The sequence below is a fragment of the Episyrphus balteatus genome, chromosome 3, assembly GCF_945859705.1.
Source record: "Episyrphus balteatus chromosome 3, idEpiBalt1.1, whole genome shotgun sequence".
In the NCBI taxonomy this organism is placed as follows: domain Eukaryota; kingdom Metazoa; phylum Arthropoda; class Insecta; order Diptera; family Syrphidae; genus Episyrphus; species Episyrphus balteatus.
Genome location: NC_079136.1, coordinates 201,803 through 229,097, shown reverse-complemented (window position 1 = coordinate 229,097; position 27,295 = coordinate 201,803). Strand labels below are relative to the sequence as shown.

The following is a 27,295-nucleotide window of genomic DNA, read 5'->3' as shown; positions in this document are numbered from 1 at the left end:
CTATTATGTATCATGGCATTCCAATTTTTAATTTCTTGAAATTTTATAAAAAAAAATATTTTATTTTTATGCAGGACGTCGTGCCATTTTTATTTCAAAAGTTTTTGAAATTTGAATACCTACACAATTGTTTTTTTAACGGCTCCCTCAAAAATTAATACACAAATTCTGCAGAACGTTGGTAAGGCGGCTTTAGTACATTTTTCAGCAGTCACCGAATGTTCATAAACCGCACCAAAAATCAAAAATGACCACAGAATGAGTTTTGTTAAGTAACGGTTGAGCAAAAAATATTTCCTTTTTTGGCTCTCTGTCTACTGTTTTTAATAAAACAGAAAAAAATGAACAAAAGAAAAATTATTCCAATTGCGGCGTTCAAAAAAGTATTTTTTTTTTGCATTTTTGAAAAAAAAAAGTTTGTAAAATACGTTTTTTGGTACGTTAATATAAAACTTACATTATATCAAATTAATCAAATCGATTTTAGTTGAATTCCAAGAGTAAATGTAAAATGTAGCATTTTGCTGAGCCCCATAGTGCAATAATACATTATTTTAATCTAAAAAAATTTTTTCAATCAATTAAAAAAAATGTTTTGACATTTTTTTTTTTTTGATAATTTGCTTAAAATAATATTCACATTGAGTTTTTTAAATTTCACAAGGAACTGTAGAAAGTAAAAATGTTTGAGCCATTCTAATATGAAATACAGTCAACTCCCTCTGAGTAGAACTCCCTCTAAGTCGAATTTCCCTCTAAGTCGAACTTTTTTACCATTTTTAATGAACAATTTTGAAGAAAAAATGTTAAATAAATCGCTCTAACTCGAATTTCCCTCTAACTCGAACCGATTTTCGAGTCCCGTGAAAGTTCGACTTAGAGGGAGTAGACTGTATTTCAATTCAAACTCATTATCTCCAAAAACACGACTGAAAAATTTTCGGTGTCAACAAAATCTAAATTTTTCGAAAAATGAAAAAAAGAAACATATTTTGCACCACCCTAATTAACATTTTTGCTTCCCAGTTTTCTCTCGAGATCGATTTTTCTTGGGAATCCTTGATGCAATCTTAGAGGAAAGAACTTAATCAAAAACGGCGGAAATAGTAAAAAAACATTTCTATAGAAAAGAAAACAGCCAGTTTGCTCTCGGCATGAATTTTCAAAAAATTTATTGTACAAATTATTTTTATTTTTTTAAATCAAGAAAAAAACAAATACATTATTTTATAATAACTCTAAATGACTTTTGTGAAATTAAAACATAACAATTTGACTGATGCCATAATTTATAAACACACGTACCTGCATCCCCACTCATAGTACCCCGGCACCATTTCGTTCAATTTAAACTGTTGACACATATACAATTATGTCAATATATGCATTTATTGGCTCCGACAATCAGTGTTGTTTTATGAAACAAAAACATAAATGCAAATACAAAAAATAACAAATAGTTATTTTCTTTGATTTAAACTTCCCACCTCTTTTTGTTTGGGCTTCTGATTCATTTTCATTCAAACAAAACAAAAAAAACCACCGACAACATACGCTTAGTTCTGTGTTTCACTGTGCCAATTCTCATTTACTCACAAACAAAACAAACCATACCCTGATTTTCCTAATTTTGAATCGAAATTTTGATTGGTTTTTATCATCATCACATAGGCAAGGCATCAAATGGGTCAAACAAAAGTACCATAATAACATAGTAGTTTTACGTTTAACTCAACGAGGCTACCTGGACGTAGTCGAACGTGCAGTCAGCAACGGAAATGTTCTTCTGATTGAAAATATCGGCGAGAGCATCGATGCAGTATTGAATCCATTGCTTGGCCGTATGTTGATTAAGAAGGGAACGTGCTTAAAATTAGGCGACAAGGAAATCGATTTCAATACAAATTTTCGATTAGTTTTGCATACAAAATTAGCAAATCCTCACTATAAGCCGGAAATTCAAGCACAAACTACGTTAATTAATTTTACTGTCACCCGCGATGGCTTGGAAGACCAGCTTCTGGCTGAAGTCGTAAAAGCTGAACGCCCAGATCTGGAAGTAATGCGGGCTAATTTGACACAACAGCAGAATCAGTTTAAGATCACACTGAAGTTTCTAGAAGATGACTTGCTACAAAGACTCTCTTCAGCTGGCGAAAATGTCCTGCAAGATGTTACTCTGGTTATGAATCTTGAAAAGACAAAGAAGACTGCTGAAGAAATAGAAGTCAAAGTTGCGGAAGCGAAGATAACCGCTGTTCAAATTGACTCGGCTCGTGAGCATTATCGACCTGCCTCTCAAAGAGCCTCCATTATTTACTTCATATTGAATGATCTCTTCAAGATCAACCCGATATATCAGTTCTCCCTGAAAGCTTATACGGTTGTGTTCTCGAATGCTATAGCCAAGTCAGCACCAGCTGAAAAGGTGAAAGAACGAGTGGAAAATTTGATAGATTCCATAACTTTCTACAGCTTTGTGTATGTTTCACGTGGCCTCTTCGAAGCTGACAAACTCATATTCCTCACTCAAGTCGCTATCCAGATTCTCCTGAGCTCTGGCGAAATCGAACCAACTGAACTTGACTTTCTCCTTAGATTCCCTTATTCGCCAAATGTAACATCGAACATTCCATTTCTTACAAATGTCGCTTGGGGTGGTATCAAGGCTCTTAGTAATCTTGAAGCCTTCCGCGGTCTAGATAAGGACATTGAAACTTCGCAAAAACGTTGGCAGAAATTCATAGATGGCGAGTGTCCCGAAAACGAAAAGTTTCCCGGAGAATGGAAGAATAAGACAGCAGTCCAAAGGCTTTGCATCATGCGATGTTTAAGGCCAGACCGAATGTCTTATGCGATAAAAGTTTTCATCGAAGAAAAACTGGGATCGAAGTACACCGACAATCGCATGATGGAGTTTGCAAAGACTTTCGAAGAATCGAGCCCGGAAACACATATTTTCTTTGTTCTCTCACCCGGAGTGGACCCTCTCAAGGATGTTGAAAAACTAGGCAAGGTGCTTGGGTTCAAGACAGACAACGAAAATTTCCACAGTGTGTCCTTGGGACAAGGACAAGAAATCGTTGCTGAGAATGCTATGGAAATCGCCTCTCAAAACGGCCATTGGGTAATTTTGCAAAATATTCATTTAGTTGCTCGTTGGCTGCCGAGTCTTGAGAAGAAAATTGAAGCTACACTGGTTAACGTTCACCCAGACTATAGACTGTTTTTGAGTGCCGAACCAGCTGGAGATCCGGCCTACCACATTCTGCCTCAAGCAATTCTTGAGTCAGCTATTAAGATTACCAACGAACCACCGACTGGAATGCAAGCAAACATCCATAAGGCCTTGGATAATTTCAGTGACGAAACACTTGAAATGTGCTCAAAGGAAACTGAGTTTAAGGCGATCCTCTTTTCGTTGTGCTATTTCCATGCAGTGGTAGCAGAGAGAAGAAAATTCGGGCCTCAAGGATGGAACAGAGTGTATCCTTTCAATGTCGGTGACCTGACGATATGTGTCTATGTGTTGTACAATTATTTGGAAGCTAACAGTCGAGTTCCATGGGAAGACTTGCGGTATCTATTTGGCGAGATAATGTACGGAGGTCACATTACGGACGACTGGGACCGTAGATTATGTCGCACGTATCTGGAGGAATTCATGCAGCAAGAACTTGTTGATGGTGAATTGGAGTATTGTCAAGGTTTTCCGGCCCCGGGAATACTCCGGTACGATGGATACCATCAATATATTGACGAAAACTTGCCACCAGAAAGTCCAAACCTTTACGGCTTACACTTGAACGCCGAAATTGGATTCCTTACCACAGTATCTGAGCGTCTTTTCCGCATAGTATTCGAGCTACAACCACGCCTGCCTGTCGGTACCGGATCTTCCGGAGGAGCCGAACAGTCTGAAGATGATGTTGTAAAAGCAACTCTAGAGGACCTGCTTGACAAAATACCTCAACAATTCAATATTCCTGAGTTAATGGCAAGAGTTGAAGACCGAAATCCGTTCATAATCGTAGCATTCCAGGAGTGTGAACGCATGAACATACTTATGCGGGAGTTGTTCCGGTCTCTCAAGGAACTCGAACTGGGATTAAAAGGAGAACTGACTATATCTTCTGACATGGAGAACCTAATGCAATCACTTTACATGGATCAAGTCCCAGAATCCTGGACAAAACTGGCCTATCCAAGTCTATGGGGATTGCAATCATGGTTTGCGGATCTTATGATGCGTCTGAGAGAGCTAGAAGGATGGGTGGCTGACTTCAAGATGCCCTCATCTGTATGGCTAGGTGGGTTTTTCAACCCTCAAAGCTTCCTTACCGCTATTATGCAACAGACTGCCCGTAAAAATGAATGGCCATTAGATCGGATGTGCCTCAATTGTGATGTCACAAAGAAAAGGAAAGAAGAAATTAGGTAATAAATTGTGTTACACAAAAACCTATCCACTTAAATTTAAATTTATTTTTTTTTTCTAGTGCTCCACCGAGGGAGGGAGCATACATAAACGGTTTGTATATGGAAGGCGCCCGCTGGGACACTCAAATGGGAACAATTGCCACAGCCTTTATGAAGGAACTTTTCCCATCAATGCCGGTGTTATTTATAAAGGCTGTCACCCAAGACAAGCAGGACACGAAAAATATCTACGAATGTCCTGTCTATAAAATAAGGTACGAAAAAGAATCTATTGTGTTTGGAGATGTACGTGGGTAGGTGGGTGGATAAAGGATCAGCAATCTTTCTCTCACTCTCTTAATATAATGTATCACTTTATTGGTTATTCTTTAGAGCATTTCAATGATTTTAAGTCGTCAACGGCCATATTCTTATCTTCATTGAAGATAGAATGTGTTCTTTGGCATTCACTACATTTTCTCAATCATCATTGAATTGAATTCAATTCTTTTCATTTATTTCTTTTCTCTGTGGACGATTTGTGGTGCTTGGTAACGGACGTGCTCCTAAACGCAAACAATTCTTACACTCACCACTTCGTTATTTCGTCATTGGGCTGGTGGATGGTGGGTTTTGTCCTTCGATGTTGGATTCGTTGAATGTCTTCGTCAAACTCTTTGGATGGTCGTCCTTGTCGTCGTCGTTGTCGTCCCCAACACTCTGCCAAACTAAACTAAATCGAAAAAAAAAAAAAATGTTAACACTGCATTGGACGACTTGGCGTCTCTGGGAATCGGAATCTCGGACTCTTGAAATCAAACTCATTTCCTGTTGAATGACTCAGAATGCGAGGTCCAACGTTTGTGTGGACTTTCAATTTGAAGACTAAAGAGAAGGCTGCGAAATGGACTCTTGCGGGTGTTTGTCTCCTTCTGCAAACATAAATAAAAGAAAGAATGTAAATACTGTACCATCTATTCAATGGTTCCCAATGCCGAATTGGGGATGTTTTCATTTCTTGTTAATTTTGTTCTCTGATTTGTTATCTTGTTTGTGAGTTTTTATTGATTTGATTAGTTATTAAATTATTTTCGTTGCATTTCACTTTTTTTGTTCCGTTGCAATTGGTTTTGTTTCAATGTCCTTCAAATAAAACTCAATTTAAAACAATTTTCAGGAATAATGTTTTCATACTTCGGAATTTTGTATTTATATAAAGTTTTTGTTTAAGTATAATATAACCTTACACATCGCTGCTTCTTCGATCTTAGAATGCATTTAAGCAGTAAAGTCTTCTCTCAACGAATCAAGGAAGAACATTTTTTTTTAAATCCAAAAATGTACTTTGTGAATATTTTGAATTATTTTGGGGCATAATAAATAATAAAGTTTGTTAAAATTCAATCAGTCATTTAAGAGATAGCCAGAAATTTATTAAACGGTTCTATAGTAGTTGGTAACGTGACTAAAGATTTTGAAAAAAAAAAAAAATATATATATGTATATATTTTCATTAATATCGCAAGATGAAATAATTTAAATAATTGCAAACCTGTTTAAGATGATAAACTTTCATTAAATTATGGATTTGAGTTCACTTTAGTTGTAAACAAAGTGTTACTACTGAAACAATTTACACAAAAATTTGAAATCTTTGTTTTATTACTTAGTGTTAGCGGACATTTGTTAGGTATAACGGGAAAATTTTGTAGGTATATAAAGAATCATAAAACAATGCAATGAGTATTTTTCTTCGATATAACTTATGAAAAAATCTTGTTTTGAAGCGATGAGTATAAAAAGTATAGATTAACAAATATTAAACAAAAAAAGTACGTATACACCACAGTGAACGAGATTTTTGTTTAATCGCCTGTATGCTTTTATGTTCGTATATTTAATTATTTATTATATCGATAATGTCAATAAATGCAGTGAAAAATACGTCCACACTTAAAGCTCTTTAAAAGAGAAACTGCCCCCCGGTTCCTAAAATCGAGTGAAATGAAAACGAAATAGCTCAGGCAAATTAGTAAAATGAGCCCTCAATCGTTATTATCACCTTCATATTGTAGAAGCAATCTTAGGTCAAAGTATACAGTGTACCAGTCAAAAATGAGAAAAAAGGGAAGTTCACTTCTTTTTATGTATATATTTTTGTTTTCTGTTACATATTTTTTTTATTTCAAAAAAGGGATTGAAAAAAAAAATAACAGTAACGCAACATTTTGTATAAGCTTCCAAAATGTTTATGTCGAATAGTAGAAACTCTTCATCTTCATTCACTACTATTAGTAGGTCCCTCTGAAGCTCCATACTTAGTAGTTTAATATTCATAAAAACTACTTTTTCCATATCCAACTATAGGAATTTGATTAGTTGTCAGAGAATAAATTTTTATCTAAAAAATTTCAAACGAAATAATCAATATATCTGAATAAGATCCTTTTTAACAGTTTCTCACCATGACTTGCTTTTTGAACCTATCTATGATTTTAACTGTGAATTTTCATTTCTCTTATTGCATAATTGCCCATAACTTCTATTTTTCTTGTGTTCCAAATTATGTAACGAGTAACTTTCTAACAAATCATTTTTTTTTTTTTCAAACGTTCGTACCTTCCTGTATCTATAAGTAAGTTCAACACATTCTGTCAAAACCCTCAAAACCCAAACCAAACTACACTATACCCACAGCAGCGCCTGCATAGGTTGAAAATTCAGTTTATAATCATTGATTAGATGCCTGGATAATTGGCAAGGTGGTGTTCTTAATTGCAAAAGCATATTTCGTTTGATCGATATGCAAAAGTGCAGTTGTGCTGTATAGCAGCTCACATCCATGGTCACTTTCAATCTCGTTCGGTGTTCAGTTCACATATAAGCACCAATTGGGCAATCCAAATTAATTTCAATATGCAATTTGCAATTGAAAGTTAAACAACACATTTTTAGTTTTGCGTCTTTGAAAGTGAAAAGTTTAAAAAATAAAAAAAAAAAATTTTAAATGACTGACGAAGAACAATTGAGTTTAGACGAAATTACAACTTCGGAAACTGTGATTGAGGATGCTCGGTTGGATAAAATTAGTTCGTATACGATAATGACTTTGGGATTGAACCTTGAAAAGTGGCAAACAATGATAGGAAACGGAAATTATAAGGTCAGTGTGTAAATTATTTATTTGATTTTTTTCTACTTATACACTGCAAATTGTTGGAATTTGGAATTTTAATTAATGAAAATAATAATAACATTATTCGCGGTTTAAACAATCTATTCTTGTGTATAAGTTTGACAGCTATAAGACAACAATAAACACATCACATCACATTTTCCAAATTTAAACAGTTGTATAAAGTTATACAACGTTTATAAATACGGGAGTTAATGTTTAAGGTTCTTTAATTCACTGTAGCTGCAAACGGAGTTGGATTCGGTCTTAAATGAAAACTGCTGCTTTATAATTCACTTTTAACGTTGTCGAGTACATGATATTTCTTAGTTACAATGAAAATGAACAAAACAGAATAGAACTCTGAAAATAATTTCATCCTGTTTTCAATGTCGACTATTTATCACTCGATTTTTGGAGCCGAGCTTAAATTTTTTTTTAAAGTGCCTTGGCGTTTTTTCCACCGCACTTCTTAACATTTCCATAATTCTAATTGATTATCATTCACAAACCATACAGTCGATCTAACAGAAACTCGTTCACTGTGGTGTATGCGTACTTTTTTTAATTTATGCATTTTAAATTAATCGCTCTAGAAAACAAGATTTTTTAATTACTAATATGGAAGAAAAATACATATTGTATTGTTTTCAATGTAACATAATACCTGTGAGTGAGGATTTGCGGGAAATATATCACATAATAAAAGCTAAAGGATGCAAATAAAAATTAAACCTTAATGTGAAAAATGTATTTATTTTTCATTATCTTTTTGTATATGCAGACGATCTCTAAAAATATTTTTCGAGAACATAAAATAATTCTTATAAAAATATTTAATTTTCAAAAAGAAAGGAAGTAGATTGCCTCTACCATCAATCGAAGTATATGTGAACTACTTAACCCTTTCGAACCCAAGCTATGAAAATCAATATTAAAAAATGGTTTTTCAGTATTATCGTGTCAAAAACATCACAACTAAGAAATATGAATAGCAAAAAGCTATTTTCTAAAATAATAAATAGCAAAAATAATGTGTCACTCTCTTGTTGCATGTAAGTAACATGCACTGCCTACGACCACCAAAAAAAGTCAGTAAACTGGGAAAATAATTTTTTATAGAACAATAATGCTACTTCTTCTAAGCCAAAAAACAAAACACTTTCTGGATTAACATTTTTTATATTTTTTTTTTTTTTTCAAATTAAGCCATCGAAACCTAAAAAAATATTTAATGGAATATTTTTTACGAATTTTTAAAAATATGTTACATGAGAGTAACGCTGGGTCCGAAAGGGTTAAACAATATATTGAGCACTAAGCTAGTATCTATGTACATAGAATTTATTTTTCTTGGTTTTGAAAAGTGAAGAAGAATTTTTCTCAATGCTGCTTCCATTTTAACAGCTTTTTGCCCTTCTAAGATTTAATGCAAAACTTGTAAGCTCAAACTAAACTTCCTTTTTTTTTCCTTTAAAGTAATAAAAACATACCTGCTACACTAAACAGGAACACATTCTCTTTATTTTGAGCAATTAATTACCGGAACACGTATCTACATCGTACACACATTTTGCCAACTACTACTGCAAAACTTTAATGTTTCCAATTTCGAATGGAATTTTCCAGCTCATTGTCTTAGACTGGCTTAATAATGCAAACAGAAGAGTTCTGCTCTTTACCCTCAACCCAGCAGGATTTTTGGTTCCGATAAATTCGCTTAGCGATATCAGAAGGACGAGTTTTTCACAAAACTCCAGCTCCACTGCAATGTTCAGCAGAGAAACTGCTACCAGCATTGCCGTTGCTGCAACTTCAGTAACAATTGCCCCCACCATCAATGCAATTAGTAACATAACTCTCCCCCTGCCTGGAAGCAGTTTCTCGACTCTCGATGGTGTACCACGTGGCAAGGCAGCGTTCTTTTTAAAAAGGACATCTCTGGTTGTAACTTTGCACAATTTCCATAATGAGATTTTATTTGGTGACTTGCCCATGCATAGTAAGGTGGAAACTTTGGCTATATTGCTGGAACAAATTTACATTCCATTGCTTAGCAATCCGCTCAATAACAAATTGTGGCCGGAGACAGTATCGCAGGATCTCAATGCTCAAACGAAGGACATCCGGAACAAAGTGCAAGAGGTAAGTTCATTTTAATTAAACGTTTGTGTGATAACAATTGATGATTCTTGGCAATTTCATTTTGGATAAGGTTCACTATTTGAATTGTTTTTGTATCTCGTGTTTGAAATTACAGATCAAGGGGAAGACGAATAATAAAACCATTCTATCGTTATTGGTTTCATCATCTTTAATCTTAGATATGAGGGACAAAGTTGAAAAGGGGTAAGTTGTTTTATTTGAATTAATATAGAAAATTGAAAATACATTAGTTTTGTCCCCAATCTTTAAGAATATTAAAATAGTTAAAATACCAGCAGAACTTAAAAGTGACTATTTTCATCCCATTTGTAAGTCTTAGCATGTTCATTTCAACTGTTTTGAATACCGCAGAGCAGAATGGCAAACTAGAGTCAAGAGTAGAACAATTTGCTTTAACATAGGGAAGCCACGAATATGGGAGTTTGGATGAAACATGGCATGTTGATAGTTTAATATTAGAGTATTAAATGACAACACATTACTTGCTCAGAACCTAGAAGAACGCCTTCAAAGTTTTAAAGCAGGTCATATGCATTTTAGTAAATCGAAATACCACAGTCAAGCTAACCTCATTGATAAGGTCAATGCCTTCACTTGTAGGTTCTCGTCTGGGTTCGAAATTTTTTCTTTAAATTAAAATGTATTCCTTCATAAATGGACGGGAATGGCATCTTAATATTTTGCCATATAAATGCTCTAATAGTAAACAATTTTGCCAATTTTTATTCAAATTCGAGTAACCGAACTTGTGCCGTCCGCTTGTAAGATTTTTTCAAAAAAAAGTTACGTATACACCACAGTGACCTAGTTTTTTTTTAATTTAATAAATAATCAATCACTAATGGCTGAATAATAAAAAGTGTGTAATGTGTACTTTTGTTGAGTATTCAACGACTGCCATAAATATACGGCTTTAAAAACTAAACTTACAAGATAATTATACATATACAGCTTTTAAGATTGTATAGGAATAAATTTTTGTTAAAAAATTTTTGTAAGTAGGTATGTATAATTTTGTAAAAATTATAAGCCCTGATTTTTCAATCGTCAGTTACAATATTAGAAGAATAGTGCCAATATAAAAAAAAAACTTTATCGTAGAAATAAGCCTTAACTGGGGTTTATCAAGCTATTGAAAGATTGGTTCTACATAAATGAATTAAATTATATATTTGTATTTTATACATTTTTTTTCAAGGCCATAACTACCATTTGAAAGTTATTGATCTCCAACTGAGATGTTCTGAATAACAGCGGTGTCAAGGTTATAGCCTACGCAGACGATCTAGCTCTTCTAGCGACAGGTAAATACCTAACCACTGTAAGCGAACAATTAGAAAGCGCATTATCTAAGGTCAGTAACTGGACCAGGAGATGCGGTCTTAAAGTAAACCCCCTTAAAACAGAATTGGTACTTTTCACAAACAGAAGGAAAATTCCTCCTTTTGCAGTGCCAAAAATTGATGGCACCCCACTTAAGATTTCGGATAAAGCGAAATATCTCGGAGTGATCTTGGATAAGAAACTTAACTGGGGTCCAAACATTCAAGAAAGATATAAGAAAGCCACGTTTGCACTTTACTCATGCAATCGAATTCTTGGCAGAAACTGGGGACCAAATCCTAAAATAATCATGTGGATGTATACCGCCATTGTCAGACCCATTCTGACTTATGGCAGCTTAGTCTGGTGGCAAGCTCTGGAGAAATCCACGAACTTGAAGACCCTAACCAAAGTACAGAGAACAGCATGCATTAGCACTACGGGGGTGATGAGGTCCACTCCAACCGCAGGGCTGGAAGCAATCCTTAATCTCACTCCCTTAGATCTATTTGTACAAGAATTAGCAGCAAACAGCGCCCTACGACTCAGTCAAACCAACATTTGGAATACTAGTCAAAACGGCCACACTACGATCCTTTCTAACTACGTTGGCAACAACGTAAGTACAGATTACATGACCCCTTACTTAGACTTCAACAAGTCTTTTAATGTCAGTTTCCCAAACAGACAAGATTGGGAAAACAGTGTACCTTTCTCAAATGAGTCGACTATCGCCATCTTTACTGATGGTTCGAAAATGAATACTGGGGTTGGTGCAGGTTTTTACTCAGAAAACCTTAACCTTGCCAGTTCTTTCAGGCTCCCCGATCACAGCAGTGTCTTCCAAGCCGAGATATTGGCAGTGAAAAATGCTGCTAAACAAATATCCATGATGGCGATATCACCTGCTGACATCACCTTTTTCATTGATAGCCAAGCGGCAATAAAAGCGATTTCTGCCACCTTAATCAAGTCAAAGCTTGTTTCTTGCTGTCGCGAAGAGCTTAGGGTTCTTGGTATGCAGCATAATGTAAGACTCTGCTGGGTTCCCGGCCACAGTGATGTGTTCGGCAACGAAAAAGCGGATGAGCTTGCAAGGGAGGGCTCAGTTCTTGATCCCTCTCTCATAGACCATAACATCAGAATCCCACAATGTGAAATAAAACGAAATATTGTCAACAATATTTCACAAAAAACAAATGAAAGATGGAACCTCCTAGAATCCTGCGGTCACACCAGGAAACTATGGCCGAACTTCGACGAGAAAAAATCAAACAAGATCTTACTACTTAGTAAACCTTCCTTAAGATCCCTAATAGGCATCTTAACGGGACATAACCTACTAGGATACCACAAAAAGAAAATGGGGCTTAGTACGGATGATCTATGCAGAGGCTGCGGTAATGAGGACGAACAGGAAAACACTGTTCACTTCCTCTGTCACTGCCCAGCACTCTGTCGCACTAGGAAAAAATTCTTAGGAAACTACTTCTTTAATGAATTAGAAGAACTTTCGGAACTTTCAGGCAATAGCCTACTGAACTTTGTAAAGTCCTCCAAATGGCTCGAACAACCATAGCATTCATAGGTTATCACTTTTTCATGAAGTTACAATACTTCAGGGTATCACAAGGGATCTACATTGATCTAAGTGTGACGGTAACAAGATCAACTGTCAGCCCATTTAACCTAACCTAACCTAACTGAGATGTTATTTTTGTTTTCTTATGAAAAAATTAATTAGAAAAAAAAATCAAGACATTTAAAAATCCCTTAAATTAAAAATAGTTTCTAAATACTCGTTGTTTTTTTCTTCAAACATTTTTATTTTTAATTTGAATCGCTAAAAAAATTGATCTGCCATTTATAGAAAATTATATGAATAAACATACATTTAAAAGAATTTGTGGAATTTTTTTCAATTAGGAAAAATGTTGTTATTTTGAAACTTCTGAAACGAGAAAGTCAAAATTTAAAAGAAGGTTCGATAGTAGGTCCGTAACAACAAAGTCTTTCTAGGAAAAAAAATTTGAAAGGTAGCTGGCGTTTCTCTTTTTTTTAACTTAAATGAAAATAACTTTTATTTAATAATTTCGTTTTGTGCTGATAATTTTTTCTGAGAAAAAAAAAAAATTATGTAAATTTGACTGAAATGTCTGTTCTTACCTGGGTCAGAACAGGCGACTTTCGCCTCAGCGCGCCCAACTTTTGTGTGTTCAATCAAGAACCGGAAATTGAAAGAAGTTATTTTGTAAGCGAATATCCATTAATGAACCAAAACCGAATTTAATAAAATAAATTTATTTACAACAATATTTTTTCTCCACAAAAATTTCAATTTCAAACAAATAAACGAATAATGTACCAATCCGAAAAGTCATTAGTGTCAGGTAAAAATTCAATCAGTTGCTAAGGTTGATTCTTGACCCTTTTCAAACATTTAATAGTATTCATACATACATTCGTGTTTTTGATTGAAACGAAGGACTTTTGCATCATAAAAGTTTCCATTGCCGAAAATTCATTCTGTAAGCAAAATAAAAAAATGTATTTAATAAAAAAAAAACATATTTATTCATTTTATGACAAAAATTAAAATATAATTTATTATTAATTTATAATTAAACCTAATAAACTTTTCCAGTGAAACATCTGTATTCCAAGACCAATTTCTTAATACATTCGAAGAAATGATTATAAATTGGACAACACAAATTCATGAAATCTTGAGTGTTAAATCCGAAAGCATTAATAATTATAACGATAATTTACTTCCTGCTAACGAGGTATCCTTTTGGAATAACAGAAAATTTCATTTACAAGATGTTTATGAGCAAATGAAGTCTCCTGCCATCGTTGCTGTTGCCCAAACCCTCGAGTCTTTCGGGTCAATAGTTTATTCAGAATCCTTTCATAAAATATTCAAGGATCTAATAATGGCACTCCACGAAGCCCAAGACATAACTTTATGGCTCAGTCCGATTATACGACACACCACAGCCTTTAGTGCGGTCAATTTTATTAATTCTATGGATCTGGTAGAGCCCTTGGTCCACATAATTCATTTAATTTGGACAAACTCTCGTTACTATTGTACATTAAAAAGGATGACAGTCCTGCTGAAATCAATATGTAATTTGTTGGTCTACAGAGCAAGTGAGGATTTGGAGTTTGCCATTTTATTCCAAGGCGAAGCTGAAGCCGATGAGGGGCTTGCAAAAATAACCTCAACAGTGAACATACTGGAGTATTTTAAGTAATTGATTACATGATTCATTTAAACACGTTAAAGTTTTTATCTGATGATTTTTCTCTCTTCTTTTTTTTTGACTTTTTTTTTAGGACGAAAATGTGCGAATATAAAAACCAGTATGCAACCAGACATTCGGAAAACTCCCATAACTCTTCAGAGCTGTGGAAGTTTTCTGCCGATGAAGTTTTCGCTCGACTGGATGGATTTCTCAATCAGCTTTCTGGGTTGAAAAACATATTTCAGTTGGCAGCGTCCTTCCAATGTTTGGAAAAACTTGAAATTGGTGGAATTCGTGGCAAATACTTTAAAGACCTTCTCTTGAGGGTTGGTGGCATTTTTTTTTTCTGTCTCTATGTTTAACAACACTAAATGCATTTTAGGTTAATGAAGACTTTAAACAAGTTTTGGCCAACTGGTCTCAAGAAGAAATAGATCTCAACAAAATAAACCCCAAATGCAAGAAGTACAGCATGAAACATTATGTCTTTTTCCAGCAGACAGAAATTTTGGAAAAACGCTTAGCGACGATTTTAGTTAAGGCATTTGAAGACTGTTGCAATATTGAGCAAGTTATGAAGGTAAGTTTTATTTTAAATCATTTTTTTTTTTAATGAGAATTTTAATTGCAGTTGGTAATAATGTTTCGAGATTTTCTTCAAAGGACGATTATTCGAAACGAACTTCAAGTAACCATTTCAGGGACTTTGAAAATTTTGAATGAAGAACTGGAAAGCTTGCTCCTGAGCGCAAATGAAGTTGAAACACCTCAAAAAATCAATTTCTCTTCATTGCCATCCACTCTAATGTGGATCCATCAAGTTGAACAACGGGCCGAAGCACTATGCAGTGATGTTTTTGAAAATACTTTGTAGGCACAGAACCATTTTCTCTAATATATTATTTAAAATCATTTTAATTCCTAAGGTTCATCGATGGTAATAACGAGTATGAAGAAATTAAGAAAAAACGAAATGCTTTGTTGGAAAACTTTAAAACTCTTTATTCAGAGGCATGGGAAAGTTGGATTGAATCAATAGACGACCAAATTGAAAGCTCTTTAAATGAGCCTATATTTCGATGGCAGATTGAGGACGATCAATCCAGACGTCGACTGTCAGCAAACCTTCCCAATACAATTTTTACAACAACCAAAGATTTGAAATACTTGATTAGCACCGGGGTCGATGTGGATTTGCTAACACCGAAGAGCTTGGAACTTTATAGTTTGCGAGAGGAGATGTGGAAAAGGAAGAATATTCTTTTGCAAATTGAAGACTCTTACAATGAGATAAATGATTCTTCTAAGCCCTGTGAATTTGATTTGATATTTTATGAAATTGTTAATATCAATGATCTCATTGACTTGTCTTGTGCAACTATAATCTGGAAATCTTATGGTAAGCTTAAATCAATAAGACGACAATTTATTTGAAGTTGTACTTCCCCTCTCGCGTTTGTACAGAGTGAAAATTGTTTGCTTTTAGACAAGAATATCAAAGGAATTTGAAAGATCACTTATAGCCAAAGGCTCGGAAAAATATTTAATTTGCAGTTATGAGTTCACTGTTTTTTTTTCGGCTTTTCAAAGGTACCTACGCTTTTACGAAAAAAAATAATTTTTCAAAAATTTTCTTAAAATCTATCGAGTGAGACATCAAAAGAAAGGGCTCTTCATGCTCTATTCATCATTAAAAACCAAAACTTTTTTGGACTCTTGGTTGATGAGCAATGGAATTTTTTTTCTTATACTCAAAGGCAGATAATTTGGAGCCAAAGTCTCGGAGTTTTGGTTTGCAGGTATAAGTTCACAGTGAACACGCATATCATCGGTGACACCAGAAAAGTGTTTAACTCCAAATTTTCTGAAAATTAGATTTGAATGCCATCTGTTAGACAAACCTGATATCTATCGTTCCTTAAACTGGGAATCCCCTTAAAGTTCATAGTTTTTATTGTATTAGCAAATTAGAAAATGAAAACTCATACAAATGCCTTCAAAAGGATTTTGTTTTTTTGCTCTTGATTTGAAGTTACACACTTTTCTGGTTTCACCGACGATATGCATTTTGGCACAAAAATTACGGATTACTTTTTTTCGGATTTTTGAAAAAAAAATCCAAGGGGTACCCCTTGACAAAAAAAAATATTTTTTCAAAAATTCCCCCTAAATCTATTGAGTCATACATCGAAAGAAAGGTCTCTTCAAGCTCTACTCATCACTGAAAACCAGAAGTTTCTTGTACGCTTGGTTTCTGTATTATTTGCAATCGAAAAATGTTTGAAGTTTCCGGCGTTGAGAATGTCAAAAGGATTAACTAGTGATTTTAACACTTTCTAGTTCTCATTATGATTAAACAGTTTTGTTGGTTATGGTGTGAACCTACTTAGTGAATTTCTGTGAGTGAGTAGTATAACTTCAATTAGGTGAACACGTGTACACGTGTACAGTACACACACTTTTCTTTTTTGTTATTATTCTATATTTTTGAAGTTATACTTCTTATGGGAGGGTGGGTATGAAAATTTACTTTTTGACAAGAATGTCAAAGGGATTATGACGCGATCACCCTGGGTAGCAGGGCTGTCGTTTCACCTTTAGAGTACGCAGTACTTTAGTATTTAAAAATGCAGTACGCCGCAGTACGGCAAACATAAAACACACAACACGTTGCAAGTAACATGTTTCATGTGGCAAGTTGCATGTGGCAAGTTACATGTGGCAAGTTGCATGTGGCAAGTTGCATGTGGTAATTTCCATGTGGCAAGTTGCCAGGGTTGCAAAAAGCTCACTTTTCAGCTCAGCTCAAATTTGAGCTAGGTACCATAGCTTAGCTCATTTGAGCTGAGCTGAAAGTGAGCGCCCCAACTTCCAACGCCTATATCTCGGAATTTTGAAGAAAATGAAAAAAAAATTTTTTGATGCCAAAAGGTAGCGGGGACTCTAACCTACATTTGGGTACAACTCTCATCCCTGTAGGTCCACGCGTTCTCAAACCGGGAGAACTTAAAAGTAAAAAAAAAAATAGGCACGATTCTGAAAAAATAGGCATGATGTGGCGGTTTAACATGGAAGGCGATTTTTTAAAAATCTGAAAATGTGCAAAGCGTAGGCCCATGACAAAAGCTATCATTTGGCATCACTCCCAAAAATTGCTCTCAAGCGGTTTAGCTTCCAGGAGCGTTCAAAGATTCGGGGATTTTTCGAAAAAAAATTTTACCCCAACTTTCAAACTCGATTTTCTCGGAATTTTGAAAAAAATCGAAAAACCGGATTATACCACTATCGGCCAGCTGAGAATATAAGCTTTCATATGGCACCACTCCCCTGTCTCTAGATCAAAGCGTTCAGCTCCCAGAAGTTTTTTCGCGCCCCCAACTTCCAACGCCTATATCTCGGAATTTTGAAGAAAATGAAAACAAATTTTTTGATGCCAAAAGGTAGCGGGGACTCTAACCTACATTTGGGTACAACTCTCATCCCTGTAGGTCCACGCGTTCTCAAACCGGGAGAACTTAAAAGTAAAAAAAAAAATGGCACGATTCTGAAAAAATAGGCATAGGAAATAGGTTTAACATGGAAGGCGATTTTTTAAAAATCTGACAATGTGCAAAGCGTAATCCCATGACACAAGCTATCATTTGGCATCACTCCCAAAAATTCCTCTCAAGCGGTTTAGCTTCCAGGAGCGTTCAAAGATTCGGGGATTTTTCGAAAAAAAATTTTACCCCAACTTTCAAAGGCGATTTTCTCGGAATTTTGAAAAAATCGAAAAACCGGATTATACCACTATCGGCTAGCTGAGAATATAAGCTTTTATATGGCACCACTCCCCTGTCTCTAGATCAAAGCGTTCAGCTCCCAGAAGTTTTTTCGCGCCCCCAACTTCCAACGCCTATATCGCGGAATTTTGAAGAAAATGAAAATAAAATTTTCTAACCTTCATTTGGGTGCAACTCCCATCCCTGTAGGTCCACGCGTTCTCAAACCGGGAGAACTTAAAAGTAAAAAAAAATAGGCACGATTCTGAAAAAATAGGCATGATGAGGCGGTTTAACATTTAAGGCGATTTTTTAAAAATCTGACAATGTGCAAAGCGTAGGCCCATGACACAAGCTATCATTTAGCATCACTCCTAAAAATTGCTCTGAAGCGGTTTAGCTTCCAGGAGCGTTCAAAGATACGGGGATTTTTCAAAAAAAATTTACCCCAACTTTCAAACGCGATTTTCTCGGAATTTTGAAAAAAGTCGAAAAACCGGATTGTACCGGAATTTTTTTTTATGATAAAAAAAGAAATATTTTACTAAAAAAATAGAAATATATTTACTATTAAAAAAACCAAGAGAAAAGATCACGAAAAATTATCTGTCTTATTTATAAAATATCCATGTGTTAAAATAATTCCATTAATAACTAGAACTAAACATCTTAAGCTATGGTGTTTTATAAAAGTTTAAAATATCTTCATATTTCATTATACTTTCCAAATAAAAATCAATGTATCCTCTCACCCATCACAGCTCAGCTCAGCTTACTTTACCTTAGCTCACCCAACAGCTCAGCTCACCGACAGCTCAGCTCACCCAACAGCTCAGCTCAACCATCACCTCAGATCAAATGAGCTGAGCTATGGTACATAGCTCAAAAATGAGCTAGCTCAAAATTTGAGCTGAGCTGTGAGCTGAGCTCAGCTAACTTTTGAGCTTTGTAGCAACCCTGCAAGTTCCATATTGCTACTACTAGTGCTGAAGCACACACAATTCTCATAAAATTCACAGAATAAATTGAAAACTACATGGACGCAAGGAGGATGAAAGAATTAATTTATTGTTTACTTGATAAAAATGTAAAAAAACGAATTGTGGATTAATTAATTTAATAATAGAAGTTAAAAATATCAAATGAAATTCATTTACATATACTGAATGAGAAGTATAACTTCAGTCGCGTGTACATGTGTACACACACTCTTTTTTATTTATTTATCAGACTCTGGACTTGTCAATGAAATTTTGGAAAAAGTTTCATCACTTCACGGGAGATTTTTTCGTACTCAATATAATTTAGAAGAATTATTTAAGGTCATAAGTAACTGCTGCACTGAACCTTTGCACCAACATTCTTCATTTGGGAAAAGTACATTGAATTTACAACTTCAAAAGGAAAGATTACACTTGCGCAAAAAACGTTGCAACGAAAGTAAACTAATTGTTGATGAGCTAGTACGAGAAAACTTTAGTCTTTTTTACAACAGCTCCAAGGAATATACTGAAAATGAGGTATGATTTTGTGTTAGTAATCAAATTTTAAAACAATGATATTTAAATAAATTAAACAGTTATAAAAAGCATATTTAAAAGTTAATTGTGTTAGAAACAAAAACACGAATTTTTGGATAAAAGAATGAAGGTGACTTTTAATTGAAATCCCATTTGCTATGTATATTTATATTCCAAGTAATAACTTTTTCAAAAAAAAAAAAAAAAAAAAAAAAAAAAAAAAAACAAGATAAACTATTTGTAGCTATTAAAAATCCAATCTATGATTAATTGAATAAAAAAAAGCTATTAAACGTAAATTTGAATTTAATCTTAATCCTGTGTACTTCATCTTGTTATACGGATTAGAGGGCAATACAAAGCCCAAAGAAGAAAAGTTAATTACTGTTTTAGTGTTGGTTTCAAAAATCTTCCTGCACTTCTATCTTAAAGGCTAAAAAAATAACTATGCCTTCAAGAGATATCAACTCCCACAATAAATCCCCAATTAATTAAACGAGTTTTTTTATTGCTGCAAATAAAATTGAGACCAATCTTTATTAAAAGGGTAAAGGAATACAGAATTCAATATAAAATTACTTTTACGATAGCAAGTATACTGAAAAAAAATGATACATTTACAAATATATGTATATATGTTTGCATGTACACGTACAAGTAGGTACACATCCTCTTTCGTATATTTTATCTGAATAAATTCGATACCTGACTGCTAATGAAATACTTGTGTCCAATTGTTATCTTGTATGTACCTATAGAAGGTACCAATATGGATCAAAATGAAAAAAGAAAAAAAATGAGTAACTATAGATGCATGAGGAAGAAGAACAATTTTAGGATAACCTAAAATTAATCAATATAAAAACATTTTTCTTACACCACTGCATCAATCATTGTTGTTTTAAATGCACTTTTTGGATTGAATTTATAAAAAAAAAAAAAAAACAAATAAAACAAAGTTAAATTTTAACTTTATTAAAATACTTGTTGGGTTTTGTAACTATTCTTCATGATATTGTTTTTTATGTACTCGGTTCCTTTTGATTTAGCTGATCAATGCACAAGCTTTTTTAATTCGACGGTGCTTAACATTTTTTTTCAGACATCGCTAGCCTTTGATAAACTGACCTTTAAACTTTATTTATGTATTTTACGATTCAAGATATTATGGAATACTCTTTGAAAAAAGGTATACATTTTGTCGCGGAAATTATTTGTTCAAAACAATTAAAAATCAATAAAACTAATGAACATATCTTTTTTAAAAGGGTATTTTTTTCGGGAGGAAAACAAATGATTGATCTAAATCCAATTAGATAAAAATGTTAAATTTTCAATAAATTTCTTTTTTTAGAGAAATCGTATAGTTAAGTAAGTCTTTTTTTCCTCCGTGTTTACTTTTACTTTAGTTAAGATATTTTTGAAAAGAAAAGTAGAATAAAAAGTATGCTTTAACAAAGGAAACCTTCATGATGCAGTCTTTTTTTTTATTATGTTTTTAAATATTATCTGGTTACTAGAAGATAACATTTTTAATATCTATGTTTTTCTTACAATTCCAGGTCTCAAAGTTTGACACAAAAAATGAAAACTATCTTCGATTTATTAATGATTTGATAAAAGTTCAAATTTACGATTCAATAAAACAAAGGTACAACTATACAATACTTGGACAAAATTATAGTTCTTTTTAAAAGAAATGTTTTTAATCTTTAATAAAACAGCTTAGACTATTTGAATTTAGAGATGACATCTAAAGATTCGGAAATTGAAAGAAACCCAATTTTTGAAGTTAAATTAGAACTTATAGATGAAACTATTGCCTTTAAACCACCTCTGGATTCAACTTCAGATGAAAGTGTTGAAATAATGGTAAACAATTTAATAGATAACATTTTTGATGCAGCTTCGAGTGTACCAACATTATTTGATGAAAAAAGTGAGATCAATTTCAATTGTATTCAATTGTATAAAATTAGATATAGGAGCAATTTTATATTTCAGTTGATTATACACAAAACATTGAACTTGAAAAATGTGTGAAGGATATTCTCAACAAAACTTCAATGACAATTGAAGAAGCAAAGAAATTTGCTGAGAAATTTGAAAGCATGGAATTTTTATGGACTGAGTCAATGACAAAGGTTTTGCAAACTATAAAGGTTGAAATATGTGGCAACTCTTCAAACATTAATGGTTTTTTAATTCTTGAAGCTTTCAAAAAAGAGGTAAGCACCAAGTATTTTTGTATTTTTTTTTTTAAATAAAGTATCTACATATCTCCTCAAAAACGACGATTTTTTTGAAATTTTGTGTGCATATCGGTTAGGTCTGTGAATCGGCAAACATTCATACCTATTTCATAGCCCCAGATGGTTAAAGTGGTCCAACAAGTTTTTTTTTTTTAATTTGAGCGTTTTATTTTTAAAAATTCACCGAAAGCCTTTCTTGTGAAATTGAAAAGAAGCAACGCTTTTAGAGATTTTTTTCGAGTTACCCTAAATTTTCTGTAAGACCATTGGTTGTTAAGATATCCACGAGGTGCGGGTGGTTTTTCCAAAACTCCCTTAATTTTTTTATAATTACAGATGTGTTTGTGCCCTGTGTTTTTGTTTTAATTTTTAAACCTCCTTTTCACCAATCCTAAATTAGTTCCTAATTGTAATTTCAATATTTCAAAACACAGACTGGATGTTATACTTGCACTTCAGTGTATTTTTTAAATCTTAAAGTTCCACCATATCCTACATCTTTTTATGTTTTTTGATTTAAAAATAGATGCTTTCAATATTTTATAGATTGACCGTTACAATGACCTCTACGAGGATATTGAGCATTTCGAAAACTATCATGTAATCAACGGCTGGTTGGCAATTGACGTTAATCCGCTTAAACATGCTCTGCTAAATCACGCTTGCAAATGGGCTAATTCATTCAAACAATGGTTGCTGCAATATGTCCTGGACACTCTAGAGGTATAGGTGTTGGGTGTTGGTTGCAATGTAAATAGCGGTAAACTGGGTGCAGATTGGATCCTGAAATACTCGGTTATTGATTGTTTGCATTGACACTTTTTCGCTAATTGCGACGGAACCACTTTGTTTGCAAATATTTAATCGCATTGTCCATCTCGTCGTCTCTTTGGTTTGCTCGCAAATAAACAATTAGAAAACAACAATCCGAATCTGAATCCATGCTGCACATCCAATTTGTTGATAGATTTGCAATTTAAAATAAAATGGATATAATAATTTTTCAGTAAATTTGATTTCAATTTTTCAAAACCGCAGGAGCTTGAGGGATTTATCATTTCTGGTATAAAGGCATTATCGCTTGATATCAAATTGGAGGATTTCCGTTCTCTATTAGAGGTTTTGGCAATTAAGTTCGAAATCAAGGAACGAGAATGCTTAGCCAACAATATATTTAAACCGCTTAGGGATATAATAGCACTGCTGAAGTCCTACAACACAGATTTTGATCCTGGCTTGCTGAAAGACATCGACCATTTGCCAATCAAATGGAAGACTCTAAAGGACACTGCCGAGACTAAAATTGACGGCTTAGCGGAAATCAAAGAATACCAACAGAATGCCATTCGGGGTATTGTGGAAATTTTTAACAGCCAAGTAAATAGCTTTTATGAGTCTTTTCTGATGATAAAGGTAAGCTTGTTGTCATTTTTGTGTCAGTTTCTCATCCAGGAACTTAATTATCCCTTTGTTACGCTGACTTTAACACATGACGGTATTATTTCGCAGTTTTTTTCGGTTCCATGTGATGGAGTGTATTCTCTGTGCGATGCTGTGTATAGACGGTTGGTTGGATTTAAAAAGTCTCGAAAGAGGATTTTGCATTGTGCGAGGCTTTTAGAAATACCAACTTCTGATGGCACAAAACTCGTTCTATGCGAAGCTGAAGTAAAAAGGGTTAAAGTACACAACTCCATCAATCGCGTATAAGGCTGCTCCATTAAAACGGAATTCCTTTTCCTTCTCTTTTTTTTGCTCTCTTTCTTTTTTGTGTGTTTTCTATTTTGTGCTTTTTGTCTCGTTTTTTTTTTTTTTATTGTGCAGCAACTGTGGGATTTTGTGCATGTCATTCAGTCTTGTATTATTGATTGGAAATCAACACCATGGTGCCAAATCGACACCGACGATGTAGAAAATGAATGCAAGAAATTCACCAGAGAACTAAGGACGCTGGATAAGGGGGTTCGAACATGGAAACCGTACGAATATATCGTCTCTGTATTGAAGGATTTAGTTTCGTCATTACGTGTAATCACCGAACTTCAAAACCCAGCAATAACGGAAAGACATTGGATGGAATTGATGACATGTACAAGAGTAAGTTGTTCAAATTTTCAACGCTTGATAGTTTTTTATGTTCTGTTTGTTCTTTTTTTTTGTGTGAAACTTTCAGCTCACTAGTTTACATGGAATAAATACTTTGGTATGTTGGGATTTTTTTCTAAGAAATCTGAAAATATAATGATTATTTTTTGTCAAAGCACACAAGTTTAAATTGAAAATGCGCAAAAATTATATATATTTTTTGCATTGGTTTTTGTTTGACTTTGAAAAGATAGTTTTTTTCATTACGAGTTTAATGTTTTCAATAGGGATAAACCCATTTTGCTACATATAAATAATAAACACAGTCATGTCCTGATTTTTCCAGTATTTGAAAAAAATGTTATAGACAAAAGACAAAATTTTAATCTTCTTATAATAAAACAAAAATTTCATTTGCATTTGAAACTTAAAATAAAATAGGGACACTTTAGAATGGGTTGAGATCGGTATCCCGATTTTCATAATCCTGTTTTTTAAATTTCTGATATTAAAATCTCGTTTTTTTTTAAATACTGAGTTTTAAAATCCTGATTTTTCAAAATCCCGCTTTTTTACCAATCGATAATTAAATTCTGTTTTTATAACTCCGCTTTTGTTATCAACACAAGGTGTTTTATTTTAAAAAGCTTGTAGGAAATTGAACATGAACATTCGACACTTAATCATAATTATAAATATTCCTTTTGCTCAAACAACCAGTTTTTCCAAAAATCCAACTTAAAAAAGAGTTAGCAGTTATCTATTCACAGATTTATTTGAGCTCTCTGTACTATAAATAAAATGCACGACTGGGGTAGCACGTGTTTGCTCTTATGATAAAAGTAGCTTTTAATGTCAAAGCTTTTTAGGAAAAATATTTGGAATTAGGTACATAAATAGTTAGGTATAATTTGATTTTTTAAGGAATTTCATAAGAAATGCCAAAATATGTAAATTTTTCCATATTTCCGTTATGTTTAAATCACTTACAGCATATTGTAGGTATGTCAAATTTAATCAAAATCCTAAGAGTCGTTTTCGAGAAAATTGCAATAACTCATTAACGATGTACGGGAAGAGCCGACATCAGCGATTTAAAAAAAAATGTAATATGATATTTTCACTATCCGTATTTTTTGAGAAAAACTAAAAATGCAGTTATGTTAGATTTATCTACAGCATTACGTAGGTCAAATTTAATCACAATCGTTACAGCCGTTTTCGAGAAAATTGCAATACCTCGAACACTTTGTATGGGAGGTATAAGTTCTAAGCGAGATAAACCCTCTACTGCATACGAAGCCAAATATGGTTTTGTCTGTTTGTATGCACTTTTCTCTTCTCTGTCACAAAAAAATGGTAAAGATTCAATACAATCCTCTTCTTTGTATTTTATGTGTCTCCGACAAAAAATAAAGGTGTATTTTATGATCACAGGTGAGTCGATTAGTCGTGTGCATTGAAATCGGAAGTGTAGAATATATTCATACTTTAAGTGTTAATTCCTGCGTTTGTTTGGAAAGAGAAGTGGAATTAAAAATTTATTTTTGATCGATTGTCTAATTGTGTATGCTATTAACCAATTTTTATTGAAAAAAAATTATTGGCCTGGTCTTGGAAGGGCAAAAAGTACGGAAGCCATATTTGGCTTCGTATGCATTAATGGGTTGTAAATCTACACAATTTTGTTAAATTTATTTTGTTGGAAAATTTTGTTTCTTTTCATTGTTATTTTGCTTGGAAGCTATGTTTTACTTCAGAAATGGAGCCCCTTCGCTTTTAGAGACATTTTTCTTATGTTAACCCCATTTCCAGCGACGTAACCACAAAAATTTAAGGGGGAGGTAGGCTCACCTATAATATTTTTCAATCATTTTATTACTTTTTAGTTTTTGTAAGATCTGGGAGTGGGTGAAAATATTGGAGCAAGACTCACTTCGACAGTGGAAAGAATATGAACCAGAAAAAATATATATAACGGACAAAAACAAATTGCTTTTCTCAGTTCCATGTTTTAAAATGCGCCAAATTTGAATTAATTCTTAACCTTTTGAAATGCAATGTATTTATTTTACTTTATTTTGTTTTTAAATGATGAATATTTAGAAATTAATATTTATTGGCTTATAAACAAATTTTTTAAACAAATTAATTTAAACAAATTTTTTTAATGAAAACCGTTTTGAAACAACCCAAAGAACCCATGTAAAGCATTTTTTAATTTTTTCGTCCGATAATATTAATTCATGCAGTAGAGTGTTAAGAAACAAAAAAAAACAACCTTGGAAATTACGAAAAAATCATCTCTACCAAATTTCAAGAAAATCCAATATTTACCACATTTTCTATTAAGCATTTTTTTTTTTCAATGCAATTTTTTTTTTTTTAATGCATTTTTTTTCCATTTTTTGACATGTAGGAACTGCTAGGAACTTTAGAAACGGGATGTTAACCCCTTGTAGCCCCATGTGACATTTCTGTAACAAACCGAAAAAGATCGCCAAAAAGCTGTAAAAAACATATTTTTATTCTTTTAAAGCTTCTTATATAATCTTTAAGAATTGCTTTATCGAAATAAAGCGTCATATTTCAAATAAATAGCACCAATAGTTTTTAATTGGCAGTTAATGTTGAAAGTTCGGCTTTTTTGGAAAACAAGCAAATTTATGTAAAAACTACGAAACTCATAAACTAACGGGTTTTTATTTTTGGATTTTAGGAATGCGCCTAAAAATAAATATTAGATATCTTTTTTTTTGAATTTTTGCATTTATATACAAAAATAAATTATTTAAACTTTTTTTTTTTGCTGCGTAAATTTCGAAATAACTAAGCAAATAATGAATTTATTGAATTTTTAAAAAATACGTGTTTTATTATAGCTAAATTTTTCTCATGAGTATCAAAATTCTCTCCTATCTCCGAATTAATTATCCATTCTCTTGTTGCCCATTTTTAGTTTTAGATTTGATTTTGCTTGCGTGTATAGCTTTGATTGTCTAAGCTTTCGTTTATACCGTTATACTGACAGTTTTGGGATAGTTCGCAAGTCATGTAAAATATGAGAAATATTTGAGTAGGTACATTGCTTGAAGAAGATCATGGCGTTTACAAAAATAAAAACAGTCTACCACCATCGTTTAGTAATTAAAATACCCAGAAACTGTCTTGTTAAGTTTTCGATAAATCTTTATTGATCCTCAATACATTTGTCCCAGAAAATAATTTAGAATTGAAAAACCACACATTTTGTATCATTTCATAATGATAATTTATTATGAAATTGTTTTAATCAAAACTTCCCTTAATTAATTAGAAAAAGTGGTTTAAAATAGTTACTTTT

The 27,295-nt window shown here is 33.3% G+C and overlaps 2 protein-coding genes across 2 annotated transcripts in view; both read left to right on the top strand.

Moving 5' to 3' along the window:
* Positions 1 to 5,523, top strand: part of LOC129914029 (dynein beta chain, ciliary) — a 29,437-nt gene extending 23,914 nt beyond the window's left edge. Inside the window, exons 24-26 of the mRNA XM_055993058.1 lie at positions 1,672 to 4,437; positions 4,500 to 4,694; positions 5,264 to 5,523. Coding sequence (XP_055849033.1) covers positions 1,672 to 4,437; positions 4,500 to 4,694; positions 5,264 to 5,363 — 3,061 coding nt within the window. The 3' untranslated portion in view covers positions 5,364 to 5,523. The remainder of the gene's footprint in view (positions 1 to 1,671; positions 4,438 to 4,499; positions 4,695 to 5,263) is intronic.
* Positions 5,524 to 7,066: 1,543 nt separating this feature from the next.
* The window catches only part of LOC129913819 (dynein beta chain, ciliary), a 40,635-nt gene continuing 20,406 nt past the window's right edge, over positions 7,067 to 27,295 (top strand). The window contains exons 1-16 of the mRNA XM_055992695.1: positions 7,067 to 7,582; positions 9,224 to 9,739; positions 9,855 to 9,943; positions 13,728 to 14,339; positions 14,426 to 14,660; positions 14,717 to 14,914; positions 14,966 to 15,204; positions 15,261 to 15,733; positions 19,326 to 19,615; positions 21,178 to 21,266; positions 21,340 to 21,554; positions 21,620 to 21,843; positions 22,414 to 22,590; positions 22,906 to 23,280; positions 23,377 to 23,550; positions 23,692 to 23,964. Of these exons, the coding sequence (XP_055848670.1) occupies positions 7,427 to 7,582; positions 9,224 to 9,739; positions 9,855 to 9,943; positions 13,728 to 14,339; positions 14,426 to 14,660; positions 14,717 to 14,914; positions 14,966 to 15,204; positions 15,261 to 15,733; positions 19,326 to 19,615; positions 21,178 to 21,266; positions 21,340 to 21,554; positions 21,620 to 21,843; positions 22,414 to 22,590; positions 22,906 to 23,280; positions 23,377 to 23,550; positions 23,692 to 23,964 (4,335 nt within the window). The 5' untranslated portion in view covers positions 7,067 to 7,426. The remainder of the gene's footprint in view (positions 7,583 to 9,223; positions 9,740 to 9,854; positions 9,944 to 13,727; positions 14,340 to 14,425; positions 14,661 to 14,716; positions 14,915 to 14,965; positions 15,205 to 15,260; positions 15,734 to 19,325; positions 19,616 to 21,177; positions 21,267 to 21,339; positions 21,555 to 21,619; positions 21,844 to 22,413; positions 22,591 to 22,905; positions 23,281 to 23,376; positions 23,551 to 23,691; positions 23,965 to 27,295) is intronic.